The 25886-nt window shown below is 43.0% G+C and overlaps 1 protein-coding gene across 4 annotated transcripts in view; it reads right to left on the minus strand.

Moving 5' to 3' along the window:
• Positions 1-22641, minus strand: part of BMPER (BMP binding endothelial regulator) — a 146610-nt gene extending 123969 nt beyond the window's left edge. The window contains exons 1-2 of one of the 4 annotated variants that reach the window (XM_071736066.1): positions 22546-22641; positions 20838-20923 (exon numbers count right to left, since the gene is read on the minus strand). In XM_071736066.1, coding sequence (XP_071592167.1) covers positions 20838-20852 — 15 coding nt within the window. In that variant the 5' untranslated portion in view covers positions 20853-20923; positions 22546-22641. Of the gene's footprint in view, positions 1-20837; positions 20924-21828; positions 22157-22545 lie in introns of those variants that run through there. The other 3 variants (XM_071736070.1, XM_071736067.1, XM_071736068.1) reach the window with 3 other exon arrangements.
• Between the last annotated feature and the right edge of the window lie 3245 nt (positions 22642-25886).

The following is a 25886-nucleotide window of genomic DNA, read 5'->3' on the forward strand; positions in this document are numbered from 1 at the left end:
GCAAAGATGATTTTGGAGTTCATATCCTGGTGCCAAGGGCTGTTTTACATTAAGCAGCTGTTCCACGTAAACAACATTAGTGACCCAGGGTGCATCTTTCACAGAAAACTCCCTGTTGTAGTACACAAAGAGAAGTGCAGCTCTGGGCTAGAGCAGCCTCTTGCTTCTTCTCAGACCAGATTGAATCCTGACATTCTGTCCAAAAATCCTCTTGTTATCCTGCACCTTATGGAAAACTACACCAGCAGATGGGGAGGAAAGGGTTAGTGTACCATGCAGATCAATCATAGGACACCAGAAGAAAGAACAGGACTGGTAAATCATTGTTTAGTCTATTGCAGTCAGGCATTATCCAGTGCAAATCTCTTAGTCCCACGGGGTGTAAAAGTACAAAGATAAAACAAAGAGCAATTGTCACCAGGAGGTTTTTTTTTATCCTTCACCATGTCATCCAAAACACTGCACTTAATGTGTACTGTCCATTGGGTTGCTTCGGTTTTGCTGCCTTCTTCCCTCCCATTTCACAAGGGCAAAGTGAAGGGCAAGAGCAAATGGACTTTAGCAACAAATCCTTTTCTTCCAAATATGTCCCCTCCTACCTCCAGTAATCATAACATTTCATTACTTGTCCCAACCACACATTTAAAAAGCTGCTAAGTAGCTGCATACAGGAGAGCTGTTTTACCAAACCTCCATCTGTGCTGTCAACAGCGTCTCTGGAGTTGTTGAAAGCTCTCAGATACTTTGATTTTTCCTGTTCTTAAGAGAAAACTTCTTAGACAGCAACATTCAGAAGCCAACAGTTATGGGAGGGTAGGGGATTTTTTTTTCCTTTTTTTTAAAGGACATGCACTCTGGCACCGAGAAGCACAGAAGAGACACATGGCTCATAAATACATAAACCATTTGGTAAATCAGAAACCTGGGAGTCAGTCAAAATCCAATAATAGGATCCCAAGATTCATAATAAATAACTTTTAATTATAGCCCTGCACAATAGTTATTTTAAACAGATGGATTATAGATTCACATCTGGGATTTATTTTTTTTTTTCTTATAATTCAGTGCTCAGGCACACACAGAGAAAGGGAGAAAATCTCAGCTAAGGTTTTTATTAGTATTGGAAAAATACATATTTTTTTAAAAGAGGTCAGGCTGATCCAGAACAATGCTGCCACAGCTGACGCAACTCCCCACTCAGCACTCACCTCTGCAAAGGGTTCACACGGGAATCCCAGACTCCCTCAGAAAGGAAAACTTAGGGAAATGCCAGCAGATCACCCCCAACTTCTCTCTTGGGCTCACCAAACCTGACTGCTGGAGAACTCATTTTTTAATACATCTGGGGCAAGTTTTGGTGGGTGCCTGTATTTTTCCCTTATCCCCCACCTTGACAGTGGGAACCAAAGTTCTCTTCTTTAACTTGGCATGCAAACGTGATGTTAAATTCCCATACAGGAGATACACTAACCAGACCTAATACCAGTGTTACTGCTTCATGTTACCTTTACTACACACTTCTCTCAATGCAATTTGTTCACCTTCCACATACACCTCGTATTTCTACCTTCCATCAAAGAACTCTGCACAAAATCCTTCATTATATCAAACTAACAGCCTTAAGCTCATGTGGTACAGCTAAATAAAATGCCAACATGAAAAGAAAAAGAAAAAAAAAAAACAAACCTAAAAAAAATCTGAATATTTGGCAGAGGTCTCAGAGAGGACCTGTGCCAAACCACAGCTTGGAAGCTGCAGCCAACTTTCTACAGGGTTCCCCACTGGGCTCCTGTCGGCTCACAGCAGCCACCAGGAGGATGGCTCTTCTCAACCTGGATTTGGCTCGGAAGAGGGGAAAAACAAAAACCAACATATATATCAGGAGTCTGCTTCGTTTCTCCAGGGCTGTACCAAGAAGCATCTCCAGCAGCAATACCCTGAACCCACTGCTCTGCTGTCACATCTGGCTGCTGAAGACCTTGCAGATGGGGGTTCTCAGGGGGCTAGATTTCCACTGACAGAATCTATTTTTTTCATATTTTTTCCTCTTCTTATGTATTGGAAACACTTTCAGGAGGTTCGCACTGAGTTTTTTAAATGCTTAGGTTATTAACTATTTATGTTGAGTAGAAGAAAGGCTGCTTGAACTTTCATTTTACAAAAAAAGTGCTGTTGAAGAGAAAAATAATAAAAGCAGCAGAGACAGACTAGGTAGAAATATGAACTATCATTAGTGGCTAATCCCGAAAACATTAATATTTTACCATTATTCCTTATAGTTCCACTAGTAACTAGTAACTCTGACAGGACTCCTGTCTGGCTAGTTCACGGTACCTTTAAATTTCTGCCAGGAGAAGCTTACGGGATCATCTACCAAAACAACAACAATATCCAAACAATGGCAAAAGTCATCCCCAGGGGATCTGGGATGCAGCTTTCAAATGTGCAAGTATGACCTTAGGAAAAGAAAAAGCCATTTAAAATTAATGAAGCAAGAGCACTTGAGTCACTTAGGCAACATCTCTACCTCGAGGCACAAGGCAGGCTTGAACACAAGACAGAGCACGCTGTGTGCCACGACCAGCTCGTTCTCCAGCCACGCTGCTGACTCTCTGGCCAGAGGATGCACGTGGCCAGAGCATCCTCTCAAGTTTGCATGGAGCCATGCTCAGTCCACACAGGCCACCAGAGCAAAGGTCTGGACCAGTGCTGGCCACAGACCCTCTCCCTCAGCAAAACTGGGAAGCATTGGACTCCCAAGTGTCTGCCTGCCCCTATTCTTATGTGCAGACAACTCTGGTGTTGGGACACCTTGAACCTGAGAACATGCTCAGATATCTGTGTAACTCATGGTCTACAAAAATCCTGAGATGCTTTCTGAAAACAGTATCCTTGCTCCTTTGGCACTGAAACTTGCCATCTCGGGTCTGCTTTACAAACTTCCCTTTAATTGGCAGAGTTGATACAAGCAAGAAATCCCTGCTCATACCATGGGGCTGCTGTTTTCCACCAGCATTTCTCTGCTGAAGCAAGAGCCACAGAGTGTAACTTCAGGAAAGAGACACCACCTCCAAGGAGAGATGTTTGCAGACATTTTGAACCACTGTCAAGGGAGATGAGAATAATGGTCTCATTTCCCTTGTTCCCCTCCAACTACCTGTTGGGTCATTTTCCTGGCAAAAACAAATTTTGTGGGTGCAGTAACAAAAATGATTTAGCACTCCAAGTGTGTTTTGGTTTGTTTTTTTTTTTTTTAATATAAGGTGGAAAAAATAATTCCCCTTTGAAACAATCTATGTTCTCTGCAAAATGATACAGTTCCCTCTGTTTACCCACATAAACCTACAAACACCGAGGCATATGCGTCACCCCACAGAGAGAAAAGTCCTATTATTTTAAGCATGTCTTCAATTTCAATGGGACAGGAGTGAAGCCAAACATATGCTTCTCTACTTTCAGCATTAGGTCTTTGCCCGTGGCACAACATGACCGTGATTTCAGCACGAACTGCAAGAGGCAAATGATGCTATTTCATCAGAAGCAAAATGTGCCAGTTCAGTCCACAGAGTCTCTTTTTCCCTTTTAGAGCAGAGCACACAGTAGCCTCTGATTTACCCACTCATCCCTGTAATCTGTTTTACTTATCTGGCCTCTCTGGGGGTGAGCAGGGATGCGGCTGCAGCTCTCCCTGCTGTGCTGTTCAGTCAGCATCAACCACCCCCTTCAGAATTCGAGGTCTCCCCACTGCCTAGGAAAGAAGATTAAAACAAAGGCCCTGCTGAAAGATGACACCGAATTTCACTGCAAAGGGGTATTCCCCACTGCTGTGAGGAAGGCATGAGTATGAGCAAGTCATTCAGAACACATCACTCACAAACCCTTACAGACTGAACAGATTTATTTTTTTTCGAGTGTGTTTAATGATGTTCACCAGCATGAGGAAAGTGACCTCAGTGGCCTGCTGCCATCCTGACACTCCCTGACAGCAGCCTGCTGCACTACTACCTGGTGAAAAGAAAGCACTTTCTTCCTCTTACATTTCTTTGCATTAATGCAACTGCTGAGGCTGCATCTGGGATCAGGATCCCATTACATCAGACAGCATATAAGCACATCGTAGGACTACAGCCCTGCTCTAGTAAGCATAGTGACAGACACAGACAGAAGAAATGACCATGACCACAGATTAAAGTCAGCAAGAAAGCCAAAGCAAGATCCAGATTTCATAACTCTCAACCTGCCTGCCTTCACCTCCACTCCCAAGTGCCACTTGGGATGAGTGTTCTTCAGCTGCAAAGTTAAAGGCAAAACTCTTTACAGGTCAACAGAATAGCATGACTGTCTTCTAGGAAGAAGAGGTACAGTCATTGAGACACAGGTTCCCATCAGTTTATACTCTGGTTCAAAAAACTACCTACAGTAATCCAGGAGCCAGGTTTCAGGGAAAGGGTATGCACTGGGGTTCCTCTGGGAGACCAGAACCTTTGCATTTCACAAGATGTAAGCATTTAAAATTCACAAGTTTTGCCATGAATTTTAAACATTTTTTAAACACAAACTTTAAACAAACAAAACTGTTTTTTCTAAATTTGTCATCACAATAATCAGTCAACAAAATCTGATGCTAAGAAAACAGTAATCACAGGCAATATCTGTCAATTTGAAGCTCAGGGTGCAAACCTGTACCCATGCTGCTGGACAAGGTTAAAGCTTGCTGACTCAACTCTATGATCTTACAATCTACCCCTTGCTGGATATTCCTAGGCACTCAAACCAGCCAGCAAAACATGTCAGATGGTCACTGGACAACACATTTTGAGGGAAACGAGTGATCTTGAAAATGTGGTTCAGACTAACCTGCTGTACCCTGACTGAAGCCAGGGGGGCAGAAGTTAATCTGCCAGGGAATGGACAAGCAGCTGAGGGCCATAAAATCTCCTCCTACCTTAGCTCAATCCAGAGGCTACCCAAACACAGCTGGAGTCAACAGGTGAGGAACAGCATTGCTACTCTGGGTGTATCAGCTCCTGGAGCATGCTGCTCTGCTTACCCATCCTTATGTGCTATAGGATAGCTTGGAGACAGAGTTTCCTCATATCATCCCTGAGCCAAACTGGTCTGAAAGCACTCCAAGTAAATTCTAGCCAAAATAAATGTTGAACATGGCACTGATGAATAATCAAGCCAATTTCATAGAGGGTAAATCAGATTGTGACAAAGGTTTAAAGCAAACTATTAAATCATTTGAATCCAACAAGTCTTAGATCAAGCCATGGTGTTATGTTATGTTCTGTTCCATCTAAAAAAAATAACTCTGTCACAACAAAAGAGTATCCTAACAATACTCTACTTCTGTTTCTCATCTATGGCCATCCTAGTTCCATAGACTGTGTTCAGTTTATTTTCCAGCAGATATTGCCAATGAGAGAAAAACAAAACCATGAATACAATTCTTAAAAGTACATAAAAACCTGAGTTTGCCAGTTCAGAATTCCTATTTTTGGATGAGAGAACTGTATTTTCTACTATAGGCTGAATACTGACGAATAGTGCTTTTTTTTTGTACTTATGTGAACTAGAGTTTCATTTGATGATATTTAAAGGGTATGCATTGGTTGTTTTTTTTATAAATATAATTTCATCACGTTTTGATGGGTTAAAACAACAAATACATTTTCCATACAACAGTTATCTGTCATTGCATCTTTATTGCCTTCTCTGTCTGAAGTCTGCTTACTCAACCCTTACACTGGAGATTCAGGCAGTGGCAAATGCTCCGCTCTGGGGCTTGAGCCTGCTTCAGAAACTTTGAACAAAGCAGCCCTTGAGGCCATGTACTTCTTAAAGAGTTTAAAAAGCCCAATGGGCCTCCTAACTGACTCTGCAACAAGTCATATCCCATGAAGAAACTCACTTCGGTACAACACAAAACCAGGGCTAGATTAAAGAAAAGGGAAGAAAAAAAAGCAAGGCTCCCTGCTGCTCTGTCTGGCCAGAATCAAGTCTTTTACTGCCCATATCCTCTAAAGAAACGATGCTCTCATGATATATTACCCTAATACATCACCAGGTGACAGTTTTCTCATGATACTGTATCCTCAAAGATGTGATGCATGCCAGAAGCAGCAACAGGAGACCTCAGCTGGGGGAGAAAAGGAGGAGCGATCTTTATTTTCTTCAAGATTTTTAATCTCCACGTTATTCTTTTTATGTTATTTTGTCAGGAAAATCTCTGTCAATCCCAGCTTCATAACCCATAGGACTCCTAAAAGTTTTTCTCTAGTAGTACAGCTTTTAAGCTGGAAAGGAAAAAAAAAAAAAAAAAAAAAAAAAAAAAGCCATTCTTTATTTAATTGAGACGAGTTTTGAAATACAACCAAAAAGCTTGAGGAACAACAGCTTCTAACAACAACTACATAAAAATAGTAGCCCAAAAGAAAGCAACAAAAGTCTGGGTTTTATTATAAAATTATTTAGGCAAGAGGCCTCCAGACACTGCTGTTTTAATTAACTTGCAAGTAAACTGAGAGCTGACCCCGCATTTGTTTTCTTATGTGATCTTGCCTGTGCTGCACAGTGATATTAGAAAAAAGGAGGAGGTTATTCACGGTGGTCTGCAGGGAGAAGGGGCAGACCCCAGCTTGTCAGCCTCTATAGAGGCTGTGTGGGATGAGACAAGGACCAAAAAGCATTTCAGCCAGGACTCCTTGAAGGGGGCAAGAGCTTTCAGGCTCTTTTAATGTTGCCTTCAACCCACATGAGTTTACTCCTTTTTGCTGCAACTGCTCCACGCTAATAACATCTTGGAGGGGCAGCCAGGAATCCTAACTCATGGACAGCCCCTGGCAGCAGCCATCCTCAAGTGGGCTTCCTCCACATGATGCCAGCAAAAGAAGGCTGAAGGCCAAGGGAGAATTTAGTCAAAAAGAGTTATGCTACAATGATGTTTTATTTAATGCATCTCAGTTTTTTGTGTTCCTACATCGTATCTACTCAAATGTCTGATGGATGCAAAGCTTCCATCAGATGTAAAGAAGGAAGATGGAGTAAGCTTGCCTTTGTTGTGATCAAACACATTTGACAAAATAAGCATAGATACAGCTATACACAGTGTAACTACTAGGAGGAAAAGTGTATTTTGACTTGTGAACTTGACAAAAGTGTTACCGAAGTCACTGAAAGAAAACTAAAAGCCAAAGCTGTCAAGGTCACTTTCACAGTCCTTGAGCTGACTTTGACCATGTTTTGTGGCCTGGCCCCTGCTGGTTTTGGGTGAGATGCATCAGCCCTCCCTCATTCACAGCAGTGATCATTCAGCCACATGACAATACCATTGCAGTCAATGAAACCACCCACATGAGTTTAAAGGTTTGAGCTGAGCTTTTCAGCACAGACACATGCACAATGCCCTGTGTACTGGGTAGACCCAGTTAATTAAATGGTTATTTTTAAATGTTGCTCTGGAAAGAAGGTTGCTGTCCAAAATAAGAAGCTATATTGCACAACCACTTTCTGCTTCAAAAATCCAGTGGTTAAAACATGTTTTTGCATAATCATAGCCCTGCAGGGAGAGTTCTCACTTCTGAAAAGCAAATTCCCTTCTTTCTGTTTTGCACATGTACAAACAAACAGATTCTGTTTGGTCCGAAGCTTGTGAATCTCAGCTATAATAATATACTGAATAGAAGCCATACAAGCAGATTTTCCCTCAGCCTGGGTTCCCTTCACTCCTTCCTTTCCCCTGCCCTACTTGCACTGTTGGAAGTAAAAAAAAAATACCTGTTTCTGACAAGTAAATGAAGTTGACATTAGGGTGAAACTATAAGGTGAATGGGGTATGTGCAAGCCATTTGTCATCTTGACAAAGTGATTTTTCGGCCACCAGTGGGACACTTTAAAGACATATGAATGGTTGGCCTTGACCACCAGTATTTCTTACAGCTTATAAAGGGACTCATGGGACTGAGAACACTACCTGCTTTTGGAAGAGACTCCTGCAGTGGTACCTCTTGATAGATGTAAAGGCAGCATGATATATCAGGTGCCATTAAGATCTTTGCTAGCAGGTTATATTTACATAAATACAGAGCGCAGATAGCATCTTGTTAACCCAATTATGAGACTCAAATGTCAGAAGAGAGATTATGTCTGGCTGGAAGTCCACAGCACTCATGAGGGAGCCAGGGATGATTTCACTGTGGGGGACGGCAGTGATCTCTTTGTAGAGCAAGACCTCAGGCAGCAACACTACTACCCAGGCAGCCAGGAAAACCTCAGGGAAGTCAGAAAGATGGTCTGAAAGCCAAAGGTTTTACACCTTCAGCTTAAGAAGGGCTCTTTATGATGGGAGTCTAAAATGTCATGTAAAAATGGGAACTTGAAGTAAATGGAAGAAAAGTGAAAAGTATCTACCTGAGGTCTCAAAAGCTTATTTTTTTATTAATTGTACCTTCCTCTGCAATAAGAGAAGGCTCTCATTGCCAAGTCACAGCCCGATCTGGGTTGAAAGAAGAAGAATGTTTCATGCAGCCTGTCTACACTGCTGCATTTTGCACAGGCATTGAAATGCACTTCTCTAGCCTAGAGAAGAGCGGGAAATTTCCTGACCAAGATGAGATCACTAATTTCTGCATCAATGACTCCTGGTGTACTTCACAATAAACTGTTTTCTCCCACAGCCTCCAACTACTAAGCTGTATCATCTAAGAGGAGATGCTCCTGTCACCCAGGTCAGAGAAATGAACCCTGAAGGACACAGAATGAGGCACCTGGCCCCAAAACAGAGTGGGGCTTAGGATACAGCCTTATATTCAGCAACTCCTGTCCTCTCTCTGCTCTGTTCTGAGCTCTCTGTTCTGAGAAATCCCCGTTCCAACTCATCTCCCCAATGGAGGAAGCAAAACTGTTGGACATGGACTGCTTGACCCAATACAGCCTAACCTAAGCACTATGTGGTTGGTTAACCTACATCCCTTAATGGTAGCAGTACCTTATAGACACAGTCACAAGTCGTCCACAGAGGCACAGTACTAATACTGTCTCCAGAAAACACTTAAAATCCTCTTAGACCTCTGGTTCCAGAGCCGTACGTAACTTTCCTGGACTCACTTCAAATCCACATTTTCTCAACTAAAGTTCTGTCCCACCAGCAGTTTTTGCACCGTCTGGTACGTAAGAGGTGATGCACAGTGAACAGCCTGGAGCTGCCTACCCATCTCTCCAGATGGATGCCCTCCAGCAAACCTCCCTTCTCTTAAAGGTGATTTGCTTTCTTTTTGCCTTTTTGGCTTCGACCTTTGTACATTTCCCTATGTGGACAGTTGTAAGTATGCCAAGGAACCTGACATCAAAGATATTTTCTTTATACTGACTACGTATAGTTTTAGGCACCAAATATGTACCCCCTCTTGTAACAACAAGTACATAAAACCGCTGCAATTTCTTACTACGACAGCCTAGAGTTCTAGATATTTATTTTTTCTTAATTTCCACTACAGATTGATTTTTGGGACAAATAGGTTTTGCTTCAGGATTAGAAACCTTGCCAAGTTAAATCGGACATATACAAACATTTTTTTGGAAGCTATACAAATTGCACACGTCTTCTATTTCCTCTGCATTTTCATGTTAAACAAGCTCTGGTTCAGTATCAGTGCATTATACTGCATCTTAAATGTCCACATCAGCAAGTTTCTCCAGAAATGCTTAATGTGTTTAGACCATAGACAAACCATGCCTCAAGAATTCTTCTGTTAAAAAGGTTTCTTACACTACTGCACCATCAGCATTTTAATGTATAATGGCTTTAAGTGTCCAGCATTTTTTGATCCACTGCTTTTGCAAACAACCCATCCACCAACCCTTGGTTTACAGACTGAACAGTTTGCATGCTTTGCATTCTGCCCGCCAACTTAATTTCAGTCATTTACTGTAATCAAAAGCATTTGACAGACCGAACACCAACCCACTTAACCAAGCTAACTGCATTTTTTTGGGAGGGGTGAAGTCCTAAATATGAACATGATCAGCCATGCACTGCCACATACAGAAAAAAAAAACCATTCTCTGTCACAAGTAAATGATCAATATTCTCTCTGTACTAGGAGAGCCAGCAGCTCTTATCATTATTTTGAGTTGCACAGGCAATTCTTCAGCTAATAGCCTTATCTCTAGCTCAGCCACCCTGCCCAGCTCCTTCCTGCCCCAATGATTCCCAAGCAGCACAACCTGGAGGTGTTTCATTAACAGGCACAATCAGATGATAACCATTACACAGCCTTAGAGCAGCCATTTATCAGCTCTTTCCCTTCTCTCCCAAACCATGCCTCAACTGCACATCATCACCCAGAGAGAAAAAAGAAGGAGAAAACCTCAGGACAATCAAGGTCTGTTTTTCTTCAGCCACTAACAAATCATAGAACAAACCTGAAAAACAGATGCAAACATATGACTGTCTGGCCATCAGAATATACTTTGATGGTTCCAGACCTTGGGGTAGATCCAGGTCCCACTGAAGCTACTTAATATATTTGAATATAAAAATGTCAGGAACCACTGAAAAACAAAACAAGAAAACAAATCCCAAGAGAGACAACTTTTAGCCCGTGAGCTGTCAGAAATGTGATTTTCCTGGCCAGGGTTTTAGGACATATGAGTTTGAATCCCCCCCGGGTAAGGAGGAGTGTGGAGCTGCAGCTCCCATGCTTCAAGTGTGATCATTAGCTACAGAAGAGGATGTGAGCCACACCATGTACCATGCCATATGGAGAAAGTGGCAAACAAGGGCACCTGGGGTAACAACTGAGCACCTTAACAGCCCAGGGCTGAGAAAGACCTGGTTTCTGGTTTTCAGCATGGAGTAGAAATGGCAGTCTTCAATTTCTCAAGTCCAGCTCTGGACATCAAAATTAACACAGTGCTCAGCAGGGAGAAATTAAGAACTGAAATGGAAGCATCTTTGTGATTGAGGAATTTGCCCTAAATACTCAATGAGCAAGAAGTTTCAGTGCTGCAGGCTGGGGCTTCTGTATGCACAAGGCAGCATCACTACCCCACAACAGACTGCAGATGCCCTGTGTGAACCAGACCTGCTCTGGAGCAAAATGCAGTGCAACCATGTAAGCACAGCTCTCAGAAAACCAGATTCAATCTTTATCATTGAAGCTTTGCAATAAGGTTTGCTTGAAACAAAGCCTTAAAAAAACTGGGACCTCAGTTTGTCAAGGAAAAATACCAGATGACATTTTCTCACATGTTCTTCCTTTCTGCTCATGAGAACAAATAGGTCTCCAACTCCACTGCTATTTTAATACCATTGCCTTCTGCTGTAGTACTTTACAGCACAAACATATAATGCTTCCCTCTCTGAAAAATCAAAGATGCAACACAGCAAATGACAGCTACTGCCAGGAGGCTGATGTGTAGAATAGATGGAGAAAAAAGTAAAGAAGATGCATATCACAGATGATGCACAAAGACATGGTTTTATCATTTGTTGTCTTAGTTTAACAGCCTATTTTGATCCATTATCTAAAGCAAGAGGAGTCCAAGCAGAGGCAGAAAAAGAAAACCAAACAAAATCCCTCCAAATTAATATTAACGACTGATATATAAATGTGAGGAACAAAGAGAAAAGTGTGAAATCCAGGTCTCAGAGAGCACAAGAAGTTAGGTCCTGAGGATGACAAGAAGAGATGGGGTCCATGATGTACTTGGATCCAGAGCTCAGCACTTGATCCAGTTGGATGCAAAACTGGTGCAGAGCTCAATCTGACAAATGGTCAGACTAGGAATTTTTTAGCTGCAGCTTAATGCATACGATGAAGAGGCCAAGAGGCCTCAGAGGAAGCAATTACAGCAGTTACTAGGTACAATATGAGCAAGTACCAGTACAAAAGTAATTTTAATAGAAGTATTACAGGTAAAAGCTTTTATACAATACTGTTTTTTCTTCACAATGGTCTTTTATTTGACCATAAGTTCAATATTAAAAGGTTGCATTTTCATTTGATTTTTTTGGTTGTTGCTTAATATTTTTCTTCCCTCAAAAATTTCTATTAAAACATGATGGGGATATAAAAACCAGATATTTGGTGGGGAAAAAATATCTATTTTTATATAGCAGCACAAAGCAGAACAGCAGAAGTACTGACACCATGAACCATTCACTTACAGGATCATAATTCTTAAAAAGACCATTAACAACTCAATGGAAGAAACTTGAAAGCTAATAAAAACTATATACAGGTAACTGTATGCCTTTAAAATGCCATTTTGATATGGGACCAGCTCTTTAATAATGTTTTTCTTATTGCCAATAAAAAAGTGTCTTAACTTAGACTGATCCATTTTTCACTTATTGTAGGCACATTCCAAAGACATTTGCGACTTATATTACATTTTTTCTGTTTAGTTTATGGCATTTTTGTGCCCTTCATATTTTTCTACATATTATTTCTACACATCAAATATGTTCTTTTGTATTTGAGTTCTCTGATCCTTTCATTATACCAAAGAGAATCTCATTTCCATACTTGATGGACTGGATCTTCATCATCATTAGTGACATATCACCACCTCTCTCCCAGGAGGGTTTTTCCAAGACCTGCAATCAGTTCAGCACTGCCTATATATATATATATATATATATATATATGTTTGCTCCATGCAGCTGACTCTATGTTAGAAATGTGCAAGTAGTGAACTCCTCACTATCCCATGTGGTTTGAGAACAACATGAAACAGCTTTTCCAGGCCTGCAGATTTCCAGAAAGGCTTCATCATCATAAGCTATCACATATGACTGTGCACTGCATCTCCAAGCTCCATGTCCCAATAAAGCAGAGGACTGAAGGCAAACATACCTGTGCAGAACGTGCCACGCTCTGAGGGAGCTCTGGGAGGTGAAGCAAATTGCAGAAAGCAGACTTCAAAAGCCACTGACAGATGGACCAGGCATAACACCCAGCCATGCAATCTGAATTCATTCCTCAGAGATGAAAATTAGATGAGGTGCTGTACATGGTACTACTTAGCCAGTGTGGCTACGTGTGTATATGGGACTAAAACTGAATTTTTACATTACCTCAACAATGCTGTTGGAAACTTAGAGAACCAAGCTACAGCAACCACCTTCACCAATGTCTGTGCTTCATTCTCAGGCCAAAGTCTTGCCTGACAGGTGTTGTCTGAATGAAGAACAAGTACAGCTGAAACAACCTGAATCCTCCTTTATGAGGACCTACCAAAGCAACCACTTCCACAACAGGTACTTCATCAGCTCTGGGCTCTTGATTCAATTCACTACTCACTTGCATCCTCATACACACATTCACATGCTGTTCTTTGGTCTCCATAAAGCACATATGGGATGCCCAGCCACACCAAACATGGAGTTATGACTGTTTTCTGTTTTCGGGATGTGGGGTGTTGGGTTTTTTCATTTAAGAGATACATCTGTATCTTTTTAAAATCAGATAAAAACTAGTAAAGCTTTCATCGTGCTGGAGCATGTTTGCGTTCCAGGAGCCCTTTATACACCGATCAAAACAACAATCTCTTTTGCAGTAATACAGGGATGAAAACTATCACAATACTACTGTATCATAGGCTTTTTTGTCTCTTTGTTTGTTATTTTTGTGGGTGAAGAGAAAGCTGATTATATTATACAGTAATAAGAACCAAGAATATTTAGATTGAAAGAAGATGAAGTCTTGGTAAATTCTGCAGCTGATGTATGTAAACTATTGAAATTAAATAAAATAGGTATGAAAGAATTGTTTGATGATTAATTTATTTTTTTTTTAATATGCATTGCTCCACTAGAAGTCATCTGGGCCGCATTATACCTTGACGCAACAACAATTGAATCCTCATGTACAGAAACACTGCCATCTTCACTGAACATGTGTCAAACACTTGCTCTCAGGCGAGCTGTGAGCTTTCAACTTGTGTACTGTGCCACAGAAACCAACTACACAAGAAGGTAAAGAACCTGGACAAATCTAGCATTTCTCTTGCTTTAGCCTGTAGAGAGAAAATGGGGGTCCATTTCAGGGGGGAGAAATGTAGAGGAGGAGGGAGATGTAGAGTGGACCAAGGCCAGAGGCTATTTCTTCCATTTTTAGGTTTGCTTGCACTCAGTTTCACTCCTGTCAGTTCAAGCTAGGTAGAACACCCGATCTTATAACAACGAATTTAACATAATTTTTTATGAGCAAAGGTCAAATTCTACATTGCACATTTGGATTTAAAAGCGGAAATTTAAACTGCAGAATGATGTTTCATGCTGAATAAAACTTACGCCAAGCAAAGCTCTGATTTCTAGTTTCCTGAGCTCCTGTCTCCAAACTTTTCTCAGGTTTCCAACACTTGGTTTCACCTTCTGGCTCACATTTATTTCCTTCTGTTCTGGATTTAGGTGATAAAAGGTTGAGCCATATGATTACCAATCCTCAGGTGCAACTGGCAAGTTTGAGGTGCAGGCATGAAGGAAGTGGGGAGGGAAAAAGTGGGGAAAATGGCACTGTGTGGTTTGTCAAGCTCACTATTGGCTTTTATCAGCTGTTTCTTGACACAACTCGTTTTGTTCTGAAGTAGTTTGAAAAAATAAATTAAAAAAATAATAAAATACCTTTTCTCCCCACAAAGAACACACTGAAAATAAAACCCTTCATTGTTTTGAAAAAATAAAAAAAAAGCTCTTTCACTGTGAGGGCCACCATTAGCTATGGTATACTTATCTCTTTCTTTACAGTACCTGATTTCTCACCTGTCCCTTTCAGCTGGCATTTACGGACCATTCATTTTAAAACTACATCCACCATTGGCCAGGGGACAGGTTATTCTTGGATCTTGGCTTGCTTCTGGCAAGGTGTTCAGGGTTCATGGGGTTGATGTTAAATGAGCACTAAATGACATGGCTCTCCTCACCACCACTACCAGCACCAGAACCTGTCATCGTTGTCACTGCTGAGCTCATCTCACCTTCAAAAAACTCAGCACTGAGAAGTTTAATTCAGGCTAAGTTAGTTCTGTGGGGGTTTTTACATTCTAGTCCTATAATTATGCACAGGTTCTCATTTCACCTATTTCCGATGGACTGTAGCATTTTTATGTCTTTTCCGCACGTATGCTGAAATATATATTTCTTGAAAGCAAAGGCCATAATATCAGGTGTGAGCCTACTTCTATTTTGAGTTTTAGATACCTTCCAGCCAAAAAGCTGTACCAACAAAAACTCTTGCTGCACTTGATCATTTACCGTACTTGTACCAGAGTTGAACTTAAATATCCCGTGCCTATTTTATATGCTGACACCCATATAAAAGAAAACTAACCAAAAGTTCTCCCAATTTTCTGGTAATAGCATTTCCTCCCTAACATTTAAAAAAAAAAAAAATAAAATCCTCAGTATATATTGCGCTACAGACAGTCCAAAACTTACAGAATAGGTCTGAATCTGTCATACATAATATGTTTGGGCTCCTGAAACTGCACAAAAGAGTGTGAAAAGCTCCTGTGGATTGAAATAAACTCAGTTTTCCACAGATGTGGGAGAATATTTTTAGAAGAGAATTTTTGCATTAGGTAGTGCAGTTATAATTGCCTGTGGTCTTAAAGCATTTAATAACTGAAATAAAAGAATCCATTTCTCAAACTGAATCAACATCATTCCATTTTGAATACCATCAAGATCATATATTTTTAGCTATAATCACCATTGCCAATTCAGACAAGTTCTTTAAGACCCAAGCTTTTTACAGTCAACTTCATAATCCGTTTTCACTACTTTGATTTTCAGAAACCAGTAGGACATAAGATTTTCTTACTATTGACCACTAACCATAAAATAATCAATCATTCTCTAACCTTCCCTTTTTCTTTTTTTTTTTTTTTTTTTTTTTTTGTACTGTCTAGGGCCACATTATTATTTGAGATAATAGTTTCCCTACTTTTGACAATAATATTTTTCTTCTCAGAGCTGGTTGACTTAGTCCTTGTTACTGCACATCACACCCAGAATTTCTGACACAGAGCTGGCTGCAGTTTAGAGTATTTTCTATCCTTTCACAGAACCATAAAATGGCTAGGGTTGGAAGAGACATTAAAGATCACTTAGTTCCAACCCCCCTGCATGATCTCCCACTAGACCAGTTTGTTCAAAGCCCCATCCAACCTGGCCTTGAACACTTCCAGGGATGGGGCCTCCACACTTCTCTGGGCTACCTGTTCCAATGTGTTACCACCCTTAGTGAAGAATTTGCTCCTAATGTCTAAGCTAGATATCCCTTCTCCCAGTTTAGAGCCATTACCCCTTGTCCTCTCACTACACGCCCCTGTAAAAAGCTCCTCCTCAGCTTTCCTGTAGACCCCTTTCCATGTGCTGGAAGGCTGCTATAATATTTCTCTGGTGCCTCTTCTTTTCCAGGCTGAACAACCCCATTTCTCTCAGCCTGTCTTCCTAGGAGAGGGGCTCCAGCCCTCAGATCATCTTCATGGCCCTCCTCTGGACTCACTCCAAGAGCTACATCTCCTTCTTAGGTTGGCAGCTCAGGAACTAGACACGGTGGGGTCTCAGGAGACTGGGAGAGAGGGAGAATCACCTTCCTTGACCTGCTGGCCACGATTCTTTTGATGCAACCCAGGACATGGCTTGCTTTCTGGGCTGCAGGCACATCTTGCCTGCTCACACTGAGTTTCTCCGCAACCATCACCCTCCAAGTCCTTCTCCTGAGAGTTGTTTTTGATCCAAGACTTCAGCTATCAAAAAAGCTGAAAAAAATCCCAAAAAATGGGATGGATGCTAAGCCACGCCACTTCACAAGTGGGCCACTCTTCACTTTTTACATGACTTAGCTTCAAGAAAAACAATTTTCCAGTGCAGCTTCTGTGTATCTGTTTAACCCTTTAGCTCTACACACAGAGGATGCCAGTGCTTCCTCCAGCTGCTCTGTTTAACAGCATATAAGGCAAGTGAGAAAGCAGGCATGAGAAAGCAGGAACTTTCAAGTTGCCTTCAGCCTGTCATGCCCTATCCCAGTATCTCAAACCCTATGGAAAGCTGGGTGGCACAGCAGCTTTCCAGAGGCAGTGTATCTCCTCGGAGATGCGGAACCACAAACATCTGAAGTGGAAGTGGGCAGAAGACCAAAGCACACTGGCTCTAACAGTACTTTGCAGATAGCAACAGCAAGACATAAATCATAGTTCTCAAAACCTCTGGATCACAAAGTCAGATTTAATTTGCCTTTGTCCATCCAGGCCTCAGAACTGGCTCAGGAGAGCAGACATACCAAAAACCTGGCATCCGTGCAGCCTGCCCGTTGTCAGAGAGACAATAAAAAAAGAGTGTATTCATACTGTGACTATACCACCCACTTCCACTTGTAAAGTCAAAGTGCATGAAGTGAGAAGGGATGGCTTTGTAGTCAAACTATTAGACCAGGAGTTATGAGACCTGAGCTTTCATCACAGTCCTACAAGAAATTACTTGTGGATAAACCACAATCTTTCTTTGATGATTTTCTTTAAAAAAATATATTTAAAAAGGCTACTTCTTGCAGTCTGCTGTAATTAATGACCAGCTTGTTGGAGATCAAATTCATCCATGTTTATTAAGTGCTTAGAGACAGAGATATATGATTGCTAAAGTGTTGTAATTGTAAAAGCTCACATTGAAATTATTCTTACAGATGTTAAAAATGACCATTGTTATGACCATAGGGGCTGGCAGTTCTTGCATACAAAGCTACAATGTCCATTTACACACACACATGGTCTTAGTCCTACCTGTTTCCCTGTATTAAGGAACAGCATCAGTGGTGTTCTGTGCGCTCCACCACTTTTCATTTTGACAAGTAAAGAAGTCCAAACCAGCATTATCTCATGGTGGCTGCAGTGCTTTTTTATTAGAAAAGCATTGCCAATCCTTCAGAAATTAATTATTTGCTATTTGCTATATAGGAAATCTCCAGCACATGTTCCCTAGTCCAAATTCCTGTATCACCACAACTTCTCTTTCCACATATTACAGCAGATGTTTAAGAATGCACTCGTCTTGCTTGGTAGTTAAATTTGGCTGTCTCCAGGAGATTCCCCACCAGTGTCCCTTTTGTATTCAAGATTCAGGGTTCTGTGTTATCAGTAACTCTACAACAGGAGCTAGAGGATTTCTTAAAACAGCACCCCCAGAAGCCTACTCTGCCTGCCTTCTTACTGTTCATCTTCCTACTGTGAACATCAGTCTGCCTTGTCTCTGATGGTCAATGAGAAAAGACAGCTTTTGGTTTTGATCTTCCTATCAACACTTCTCGGTGGTGTATCAGGAACTGCATTTGTAACTGCTCTTTGCAGTCTTTGCTGCATTATTGCAGCTTACCCATAATCTATGAGTTTCCAGTTTTCACTACATTTGTTCTTAGAGGACTAACCCTTGCTTTGCCCTCCCAACTAATTTAGCCTGTAAAGAGAAAGCTGGAGACTGCTTCACCTGTGCTGCCTGCCTGTTTCTTCCTCACTAGGGTGCATCCCCATGCTTTGCAGGACAGAACCTGCATAGTCAGTTCTGTCAAACCTTTTATGATTCAGTTCCATCATTTCCGTTTTTACTTCTCTCATTTATGAGATAGGGAAGTCCTGCAAGGATGTTATTTTGACATTCCTCTGTTTCCCAGAGCCATTCAGATTTCAATAACTTGTGCAGTTACTTAGGGCAGCTGCAGTCACAGAAATGTATCACCTCTAGGGGAGAGCTGCCATGATCCAATCCAGTGTTTCAGTTACTTACACTACTGGTGTTTTTAACACAAATGCCTTCTGTTGAATTTCCTGTTCTCTCCTGGACAGCAATTGCTTCCTTCCTAGAACAGCTGATTAAGCTCTCTTTTTACTTGCTCACTCCTTGTGATATGAGCATCCATTAGATTTACCTTTGAAAAGTATGACCAGTCTTCCAGAGAAAGTTCCTCACTGAATCATTATTAGACTAATCAATATTTACAGTTAGGACACCTGGTGTACTCCTCCCTCCTGGTCACAAATCACCACATTGCTTCTTTTGTTTCTGTTCTCCCCAGACCTCTTAAAATTGATCTTTTCCCTTGTGGCAGGCCTGAACAAAGATTTCAGCAGCCAGCTGCCCAGTAAGTCATGGCTTCAGATGCTGCATAGTATTAAAGTCAGTATCTGCAGACTGGTTTCCTTCTCCTCTACCAGGTCTCACAGCTTCCAATGCAAGAAACAGAGACTGAATTCGTACCTTGGCAGAAATTAAACAGAGCATATCTGGTGCAGGTAACACTGGTAACTCACTAGGCATCCATATTCTTAATAAAACATAGTGCCCTCCTTGCACAGAAAGGAGCCAAATGCCCTCAGTTACCATTCCACTCAAGTATGCTCTGCAAACTGTATAGATTTAGAGTTCTTACATCCAATGTGTTTTGCAGTTCATGCATTAAAAGGGTGCTCATTGATTTAATAAAGCCAAGGTCTAGAGAGATCTATAAAGACAAGTATTTTACCCTGATGCATTATTGCCCTGATGCCCAAGACTGAACTTCTGCTCCTTCCCAGATAAATTGCTTCCTCGCTGGTTAACACCAGCTTCCATTAGCAAGAGTGGTGGCAGACATATTTGGGAAGGTGATCCACGATAAAACACAGCTTCATCTCTTTTTTTTGCTTTCCCTTTCATTTCTTTACTTACCACATCCCATGCCCCTCCTTTCCCCATGCCCTCTACTCAGAAGAATCAATAACTTACTCTTTATCACTATTAGCTAAAAAGTTATCACTGAATCTCACTTAAAACCTGTTGAACTCAGTGCAGCGATATACAACACCCTCAGGGGGGCTCAAGATCAGGTTCCTACAGTTGCCAACTGTGCCTTCTAAAAGGCAGTCTGAAACAATTATTTAAGTCCTTTAAAGAGTTATAATAATGCTGCCTAGTGCTGATAATATTAATAGAAATAATAGAACAGTGGGACGGAGCAGAGGTGTCTTGATATTTCAGTCCTAAAGTAGAACACATTCCTTACATTCAGCTATTCTGTAACTTCCAAAATGTAAAACACGGTGCTTTCTGGTCTATACTTTTCCTTGCATTCAACAGCAAATTAAGGTTTATGACTTTCTTTTAAATATATTGTAGGGAGTTTTATTTAGAACAACTGTTTTTCAATACCTCCTAAGTCTTGGCTTGTCCAGCTGAATCGCTCCCAAAAACGCTTAACTCAGAAGCAGAGTTACAAGGAAAGGCAATGTTTCTCCCCAAAATGTGTTAACATTATTAACCACTGAATTCCCAGCACAGCAGGCGGTGTCATCCCTGGAACAAAGCACTCAGATGAAAGCATCGCTTGTGCTTTCACAGTCGTCTTATTACAGCCTGTACAGTCACGGCGCAGCCTTCACCTTGCACCCCTGTGCAGCTCCTCAGCCACTGGGGTGTGAAACCAAGCACGTGGGACCTCGAAGAGGCAGCATTTCCAAACCCTGCCTTCCACTCTCTCTGCTGAGATACACGCAAAGACCCCTGAGCACAAGCCTGGCTTTGGGGAAACAGTTCTCCCTCCAAATTCACACGGTAAATGCAGTTTCACAGTGTCATATTAAAGTCATGTACAACTTTGTGCCCGAGAGTTTTCAAGTGGAAGAAATTGTTGCCAGATCATGGATTGGATTACTTTCCATTAGCTCAGCTCTGAGATAACCTTGCGTTACACAAAGGCAACAGAGGGACCCGAGATTTGATAATGTGAAATATCCCCCTCTCTGAGCAGTTACTTTTAGTACAGGCCTGAATGTTCTTACTATCTGAAATCCAAACTTACCAGGCAAACACACATTATACAAGGGTTGTCTGTGATAAACGGTATCTGCAGAATTTCCCCTTCATTTTCACATTTTGCAACGGATCCTGAAATAGAAATACAAATTTTAAAACACTGACATATTTCAGGGACCCTAGATGGTTTTGGAAACTGTCTTTGTCCCACTCACATTTAACCCCTGCTCCATAACTAGCCTTCAGTTTTAAATCTTGCCTTAATTTGCCCACTTTATATAGGCAAGGATGGTCAGCGTTTCTGTGAGATTCCAAAGGGAACTGGGAAATGACTGGCCTTTTATTGCTGCACAAACCTAGACTTTCTTTGTGCCCCAGTTATAGCAAAGAAGGACGCTTTTTCTCTTCTCAGATGACGTGTGGAGAATAATGAGTACTCCATGCAAAGCAGGATACTTCTCTAATGATAGATCCAGAGCTCACTGAAATCAGCAGAAAGCTGTCCATTATGCTCCGAGAACTTGGACCAGTAGTAAAGCATGAGCTCTAAACCAAGCAATCTTTTAATGCACGACAGCCAATTGGCAAATGAGTCAAAATTAGCAGGCTGACTGTCAAACGGAATCAAGTTAGAAATCCCTTTATGGCTCTCGCGCTGATTAGCCGGGATTGTGTCATGTTGGAATCGCTTCTCGAAATCTAATGGCTCCTCACTTGCACTAGAAATTGATTCAGCATTTCCCTCCATGCCCCAGAAGGCAGGAAAATACAACTCTCAAGGGGAAGCAGGGTAAAAGGAAAAAAAACCAAAATAACCAAAAAAAAAAAAAAAAAAAAAAAAAAGGGGGGGGGGGGGGGAGCGAGGGGTTATGGTTCTTGTGTTCACCTGCACCAAACCACGCACTTACACCTCCCACCGTCCGCCCTTCCTGAGCTATGCCAGGCAGCCCTGCGCCCGACGGCGTGTCCCGGCGGCAGGTGGGCACTGCGCAGCCTTCGAGCCCGCTCCGAGCCCCCCCGCCCCCTGCCCCCCTTACCTGTGAGCAGGGAGGAGGCCAGCGCCCCGGGGAGGCAGAGGGCACCCAGGAGGACGAGGCGCGGCGCCGCCGGCCAGCCCGAGCCGAGCCGGGGCATCGTCCCGGGGGTGCCGCTGGTTGCCGGCTGCGGGGCAGCCTCCGGGACGCTCCGTCGGGTGGCGGAGCCCGACCGCCCCCCCCTCCAGCACCGACCCCCGGCGCCAGGCGGCTGCAGGGGGGTGGGGAGCAGGACCGGAGACAGTGGCCCGCCGGGGAGTCCCACCCCACGGCGGCACCGGGGGAGGGGACTGTGGGTGCGGGGAAAGCAGCTGTCAGCGCCTGCCCCTCGGCCCCGCACCCCCTCTTTCCATCATCCCCCCCTCCCCTGCCCGCATCCCTTCTTATACCTTCCTCTCCCCATAGTCCCTCCTCCGGCACCCCCCGGCCCCCATGCCTCCCTCCCCCCCGGCACACAGACGCACAGACAGGCTGCCAGCCCCAGACCCCGTTTCCCTGCCGGGAGATGCCCGGCCACTCCCTCCCCCGGCCCCGACGAGCACCGCCCGGGCCGGCCGCGGCGTCGGGGGGCTGCGGCCGCTCGGCGGGTGGGACGGGGGGAAAGGGAGAGGATCGAGTAGACGAGACGCAAAGAGGAAGAAGAGGAAAAGGTAAAAGAGGAGTAGAAGGGGAGGAAACGTGGATCCTCGGACAGGTCCGGAGCGGCGCAAACCCCGGTACCTGGGCAGGGAGCGGCGGCGCCCGCTGCCTCCGGCGGGCTGGTCCCGGGCTCCGCAGCCCGGTTCGTGTCAGTGCCACTGGTGCTTGCGGGCAGGGTTTACCGGCAGTCAGAGGGAGCAGGGGAAAGGAAGGAGGGAAGAGCGGGAGGGAGCGGGGCTGTGGGGGGGACGGGACCCGGAGGCTGCCAGCGGGTAAATCGGCGGCGGGACTCCGCTCCCCGGCTGCCCGCCCGTTCGCCCGGGGCCGCCGAGATCCCCTCCCGCCCCCCCTCCGGCCCCTGTGCTGCCCCCTCTCTCGCAGCAGCCGCAGCGCAAACTCCCGCAGCCGGAGCCCGCGGCTTCCCGGGGCCGCTGCCCCCCGAATGGGCTTTCTCCGACCCTCCCCGCCCAGCTCCGGGGCTGCCTCTCCGCATCGGGGCAGCCCGGCGCTTGGGGGGGTTTGGGGTCCTTCCACCTCCCCCCCGCCCCCTCTCGCCTCTGAGGGCTGGGGAGCTACGGGGTGACAGCTACTGGGTCGTGCTCTCCCTCCCGGAGACTGACCTGCCTTGATGGTCCCTCGGTCCATCTCTCCCCGGTGGGCTGTAGCCTTTCCAGCTCTTCCTTAACACTTTCCCTTCCCAGGTTCAGGCTATCCTTGGTCCAGGCTATCTTAGGCATAACCACAGATGATATTAGCTACAACAGACAACTCCAAAACCAAGCTTTTGCACTATGCCATGTACATATGACTTGGATGGGATGACACTTGTTTGACAAGGAGGTTTTTCTGTGACAGAGATTCCCAAGCCTATTTTACAAATCGTTTTCCTTCAAACTGGAATGTTTCATTTGGGGACAAGAATGCTCTCTGAAATAAATCAGTCTGACAAAAAATTGAAAAATGTTTTCAGACCCTTTTTCTTTCTTTGGAGGGTGGATGTGAGCTGCTTTTCAAAAAAAAACTTACAGCAGTGGCAAATCACGTGTATCACAGGCTGGTACTCACAGGACTATTTTGAAAAAAAATGTGCTTGCCAGCAAGATGCAAGACAATTAGATTGGCATGTTCATTTTAAGACTAAAACCCCAAGCCAAGACCTCTGAAAGCCTTTTGCTTGTCCTCAAAATTAAGATATGATGTACACCTCATTTCCATCACAATTTTTCCTATAAGGTAGGAAGCGAACCTAAAAGCTAAAATCACACCCATGACAAGGATTATTGAAAACTGATAACCAGAAATTTGTAGAGACCACTAGTAAAATCCCTCTCTATGGGAAAAGAAAGCTTACTTTTTTTCTTATTTTGTAATCTCAGTCTGTACAGGTTGAAGCTGCAAAGGCAAATTGATAATTTATATGCCATTAAAAGAGGTTTCCATTCCCTAAAAATACAAACAGGGCAGAAAATTTGCTCCACATTGTATTGAATACTTAACAAACTCAGTACATAAATATAACGTGTATGACCTGGACGTATTTTTTTCTGGGAAATGTAGCTTTCACGACTCACTGCATTTTAAACACAGATGAGCCCGTAGAGGTACATATTATTACACACTACTACAGAAGAGATTTTCACATTTCTGAATGTTTTTTCCATTGGAAAGATTTACCGAATCTCTTGCCAAGCTGGCTTTTTCTTACTTCTCTATCTGCAAGCAGTGGCTACATTTCCGTTTTTTAATTCCAGGGCAGCCTCAGCCCTTCTAATGGAACAGCCATAGGAAAAAAAAAAAAATCTACCCTAATAATTTCTCAAGTGACAACTACCACTGGAGAGTACTTATATCATTGTGTGCATTGAATCTTCTCTTCATGATGGTCTAAAATTCATTAAATATTAACATCAGTCGGTGTGAAAAGCATACAAATCACAATGAAGGCATCAAGTAACAGTTCAGGCATCCACATGACAGCAGGGAAATTGCTAAAATACTCTGAAAACACAAGAAGTTTCATCTCCTTTATAAAATGAAGAGGCTGCAGCAACTGAACCTCTCACTCAGTCACAGCCATAACCCATTCAATTAAGAAGAACACATAATGAAATCACACCTAAGGCAGGGCAGTTATGGAGCAATGTTCACAGATTTGTTACACATTCGTACATTTCCTATGCAAAAAAAAAATACATATAAAATGTGACCATAACTAAAGCATCTTCCACACACTGATTAGGCCTAAAACTTACCTCTGAAACAGCATTTGTGGCATGAAAATATTGTCCGTGGGGTGAGGTCACTGGCTCTGCATACCTCTTTTGTGGTAGCACCAGAGTTTGGAATTTGCTCATCTTCCTTGCTTGAAACAACTGCTGAAATGGGACCCTGAGCCTCCCCAGACCATGCCTACACCACACTGCACAGCCTGGGAGCTGCTCAGAAGAAGAGCCTGCTTATGGCTGGTGCTACTCTGAGTTTCCTGATGCCCTGGCCTCCTATCTTCTCTTTCATCAGGGAAGAGGGGAGATGCTCATTGTTAGCAGCAACCTCTGTTTCCTCCTGATACTGGTAATGGTGACAAGTCACAGAGGAAAATCAGCCCCTCATTTAAATCTCTCATGAAGTGGAACTCAGCCTGGAACAGAAATATGCCATCTTAATCCTTCCACTGTAATTTCACCCACTCAGTGCTACAGGTGTGGTGCTTCTCTTAGCTTTTTACCTTTCCCTTACCCTATATCCCAAAGTCTACCTTATCAGAGGTCAGCATCCTATCTGGTGGTAATTCTGCAGTTTCAAGGGTTTTTTTCCCTTTTGCATCCCTGTTTGAAGGGGTACTTATTTCCCCAAGCAACAATCAAGGCTGTGGTGATTTTAGCAAAATCAGTGGGTTACACTAAAACTGTGTCCTGCTGTCAGATATTCACACAGACTTTGTCATATGCCAGCAGTTAAGGCAGAAGTCATGTCATCAAAAACCTTACCTCTTGTGTATAAGCTTTACATGGTATCCATTGTTACTTAAAGGATATGTTCATTAGTTCTGTTTACTGGTCAGCCTGGGCTCATCCAGCTTTACAGAGGTAGCTGTTCACAAACGTTTTGTGTATAATTCAGCTCTCTCTCATGTTTTCCCAGTGGTCAGCCAATTACAAAACAATGTCAGCCATTAGCTGGTTATAAAAAAGGTTCAATTGAGCACCCACCTAAAAAAAAAAAAAAAAAATGGTTAATAATAGTAACAGTGAAAAAGACAGTGATCACATTCACATCTTTCTTCATGATTATGTTTACTGAGAAGTCAAAATTGCTTGAATTGCTAGTCAAAATTCTTAATAGGGCTAGAGAATTCTTCCAGAAGCAGAAGAAGGCACTGAATCTCTAGAATTCACATGTATTATCTCTTGCTTGAGAAATTC

Source organism: Heliangelus exortis, chromosome 2, assembly GCF_036169615.1.
Source record: "Heliangelus exortis chromosome 2, bHelExo1.hap1, whole genome shotgun sequence".
NCBI classification, from domain to species: Eukaryota; Metazoa; Chordata; class Aves; order Apodiformes; family Trochilidae; genus Heliangelus; species Heliangelus exortis.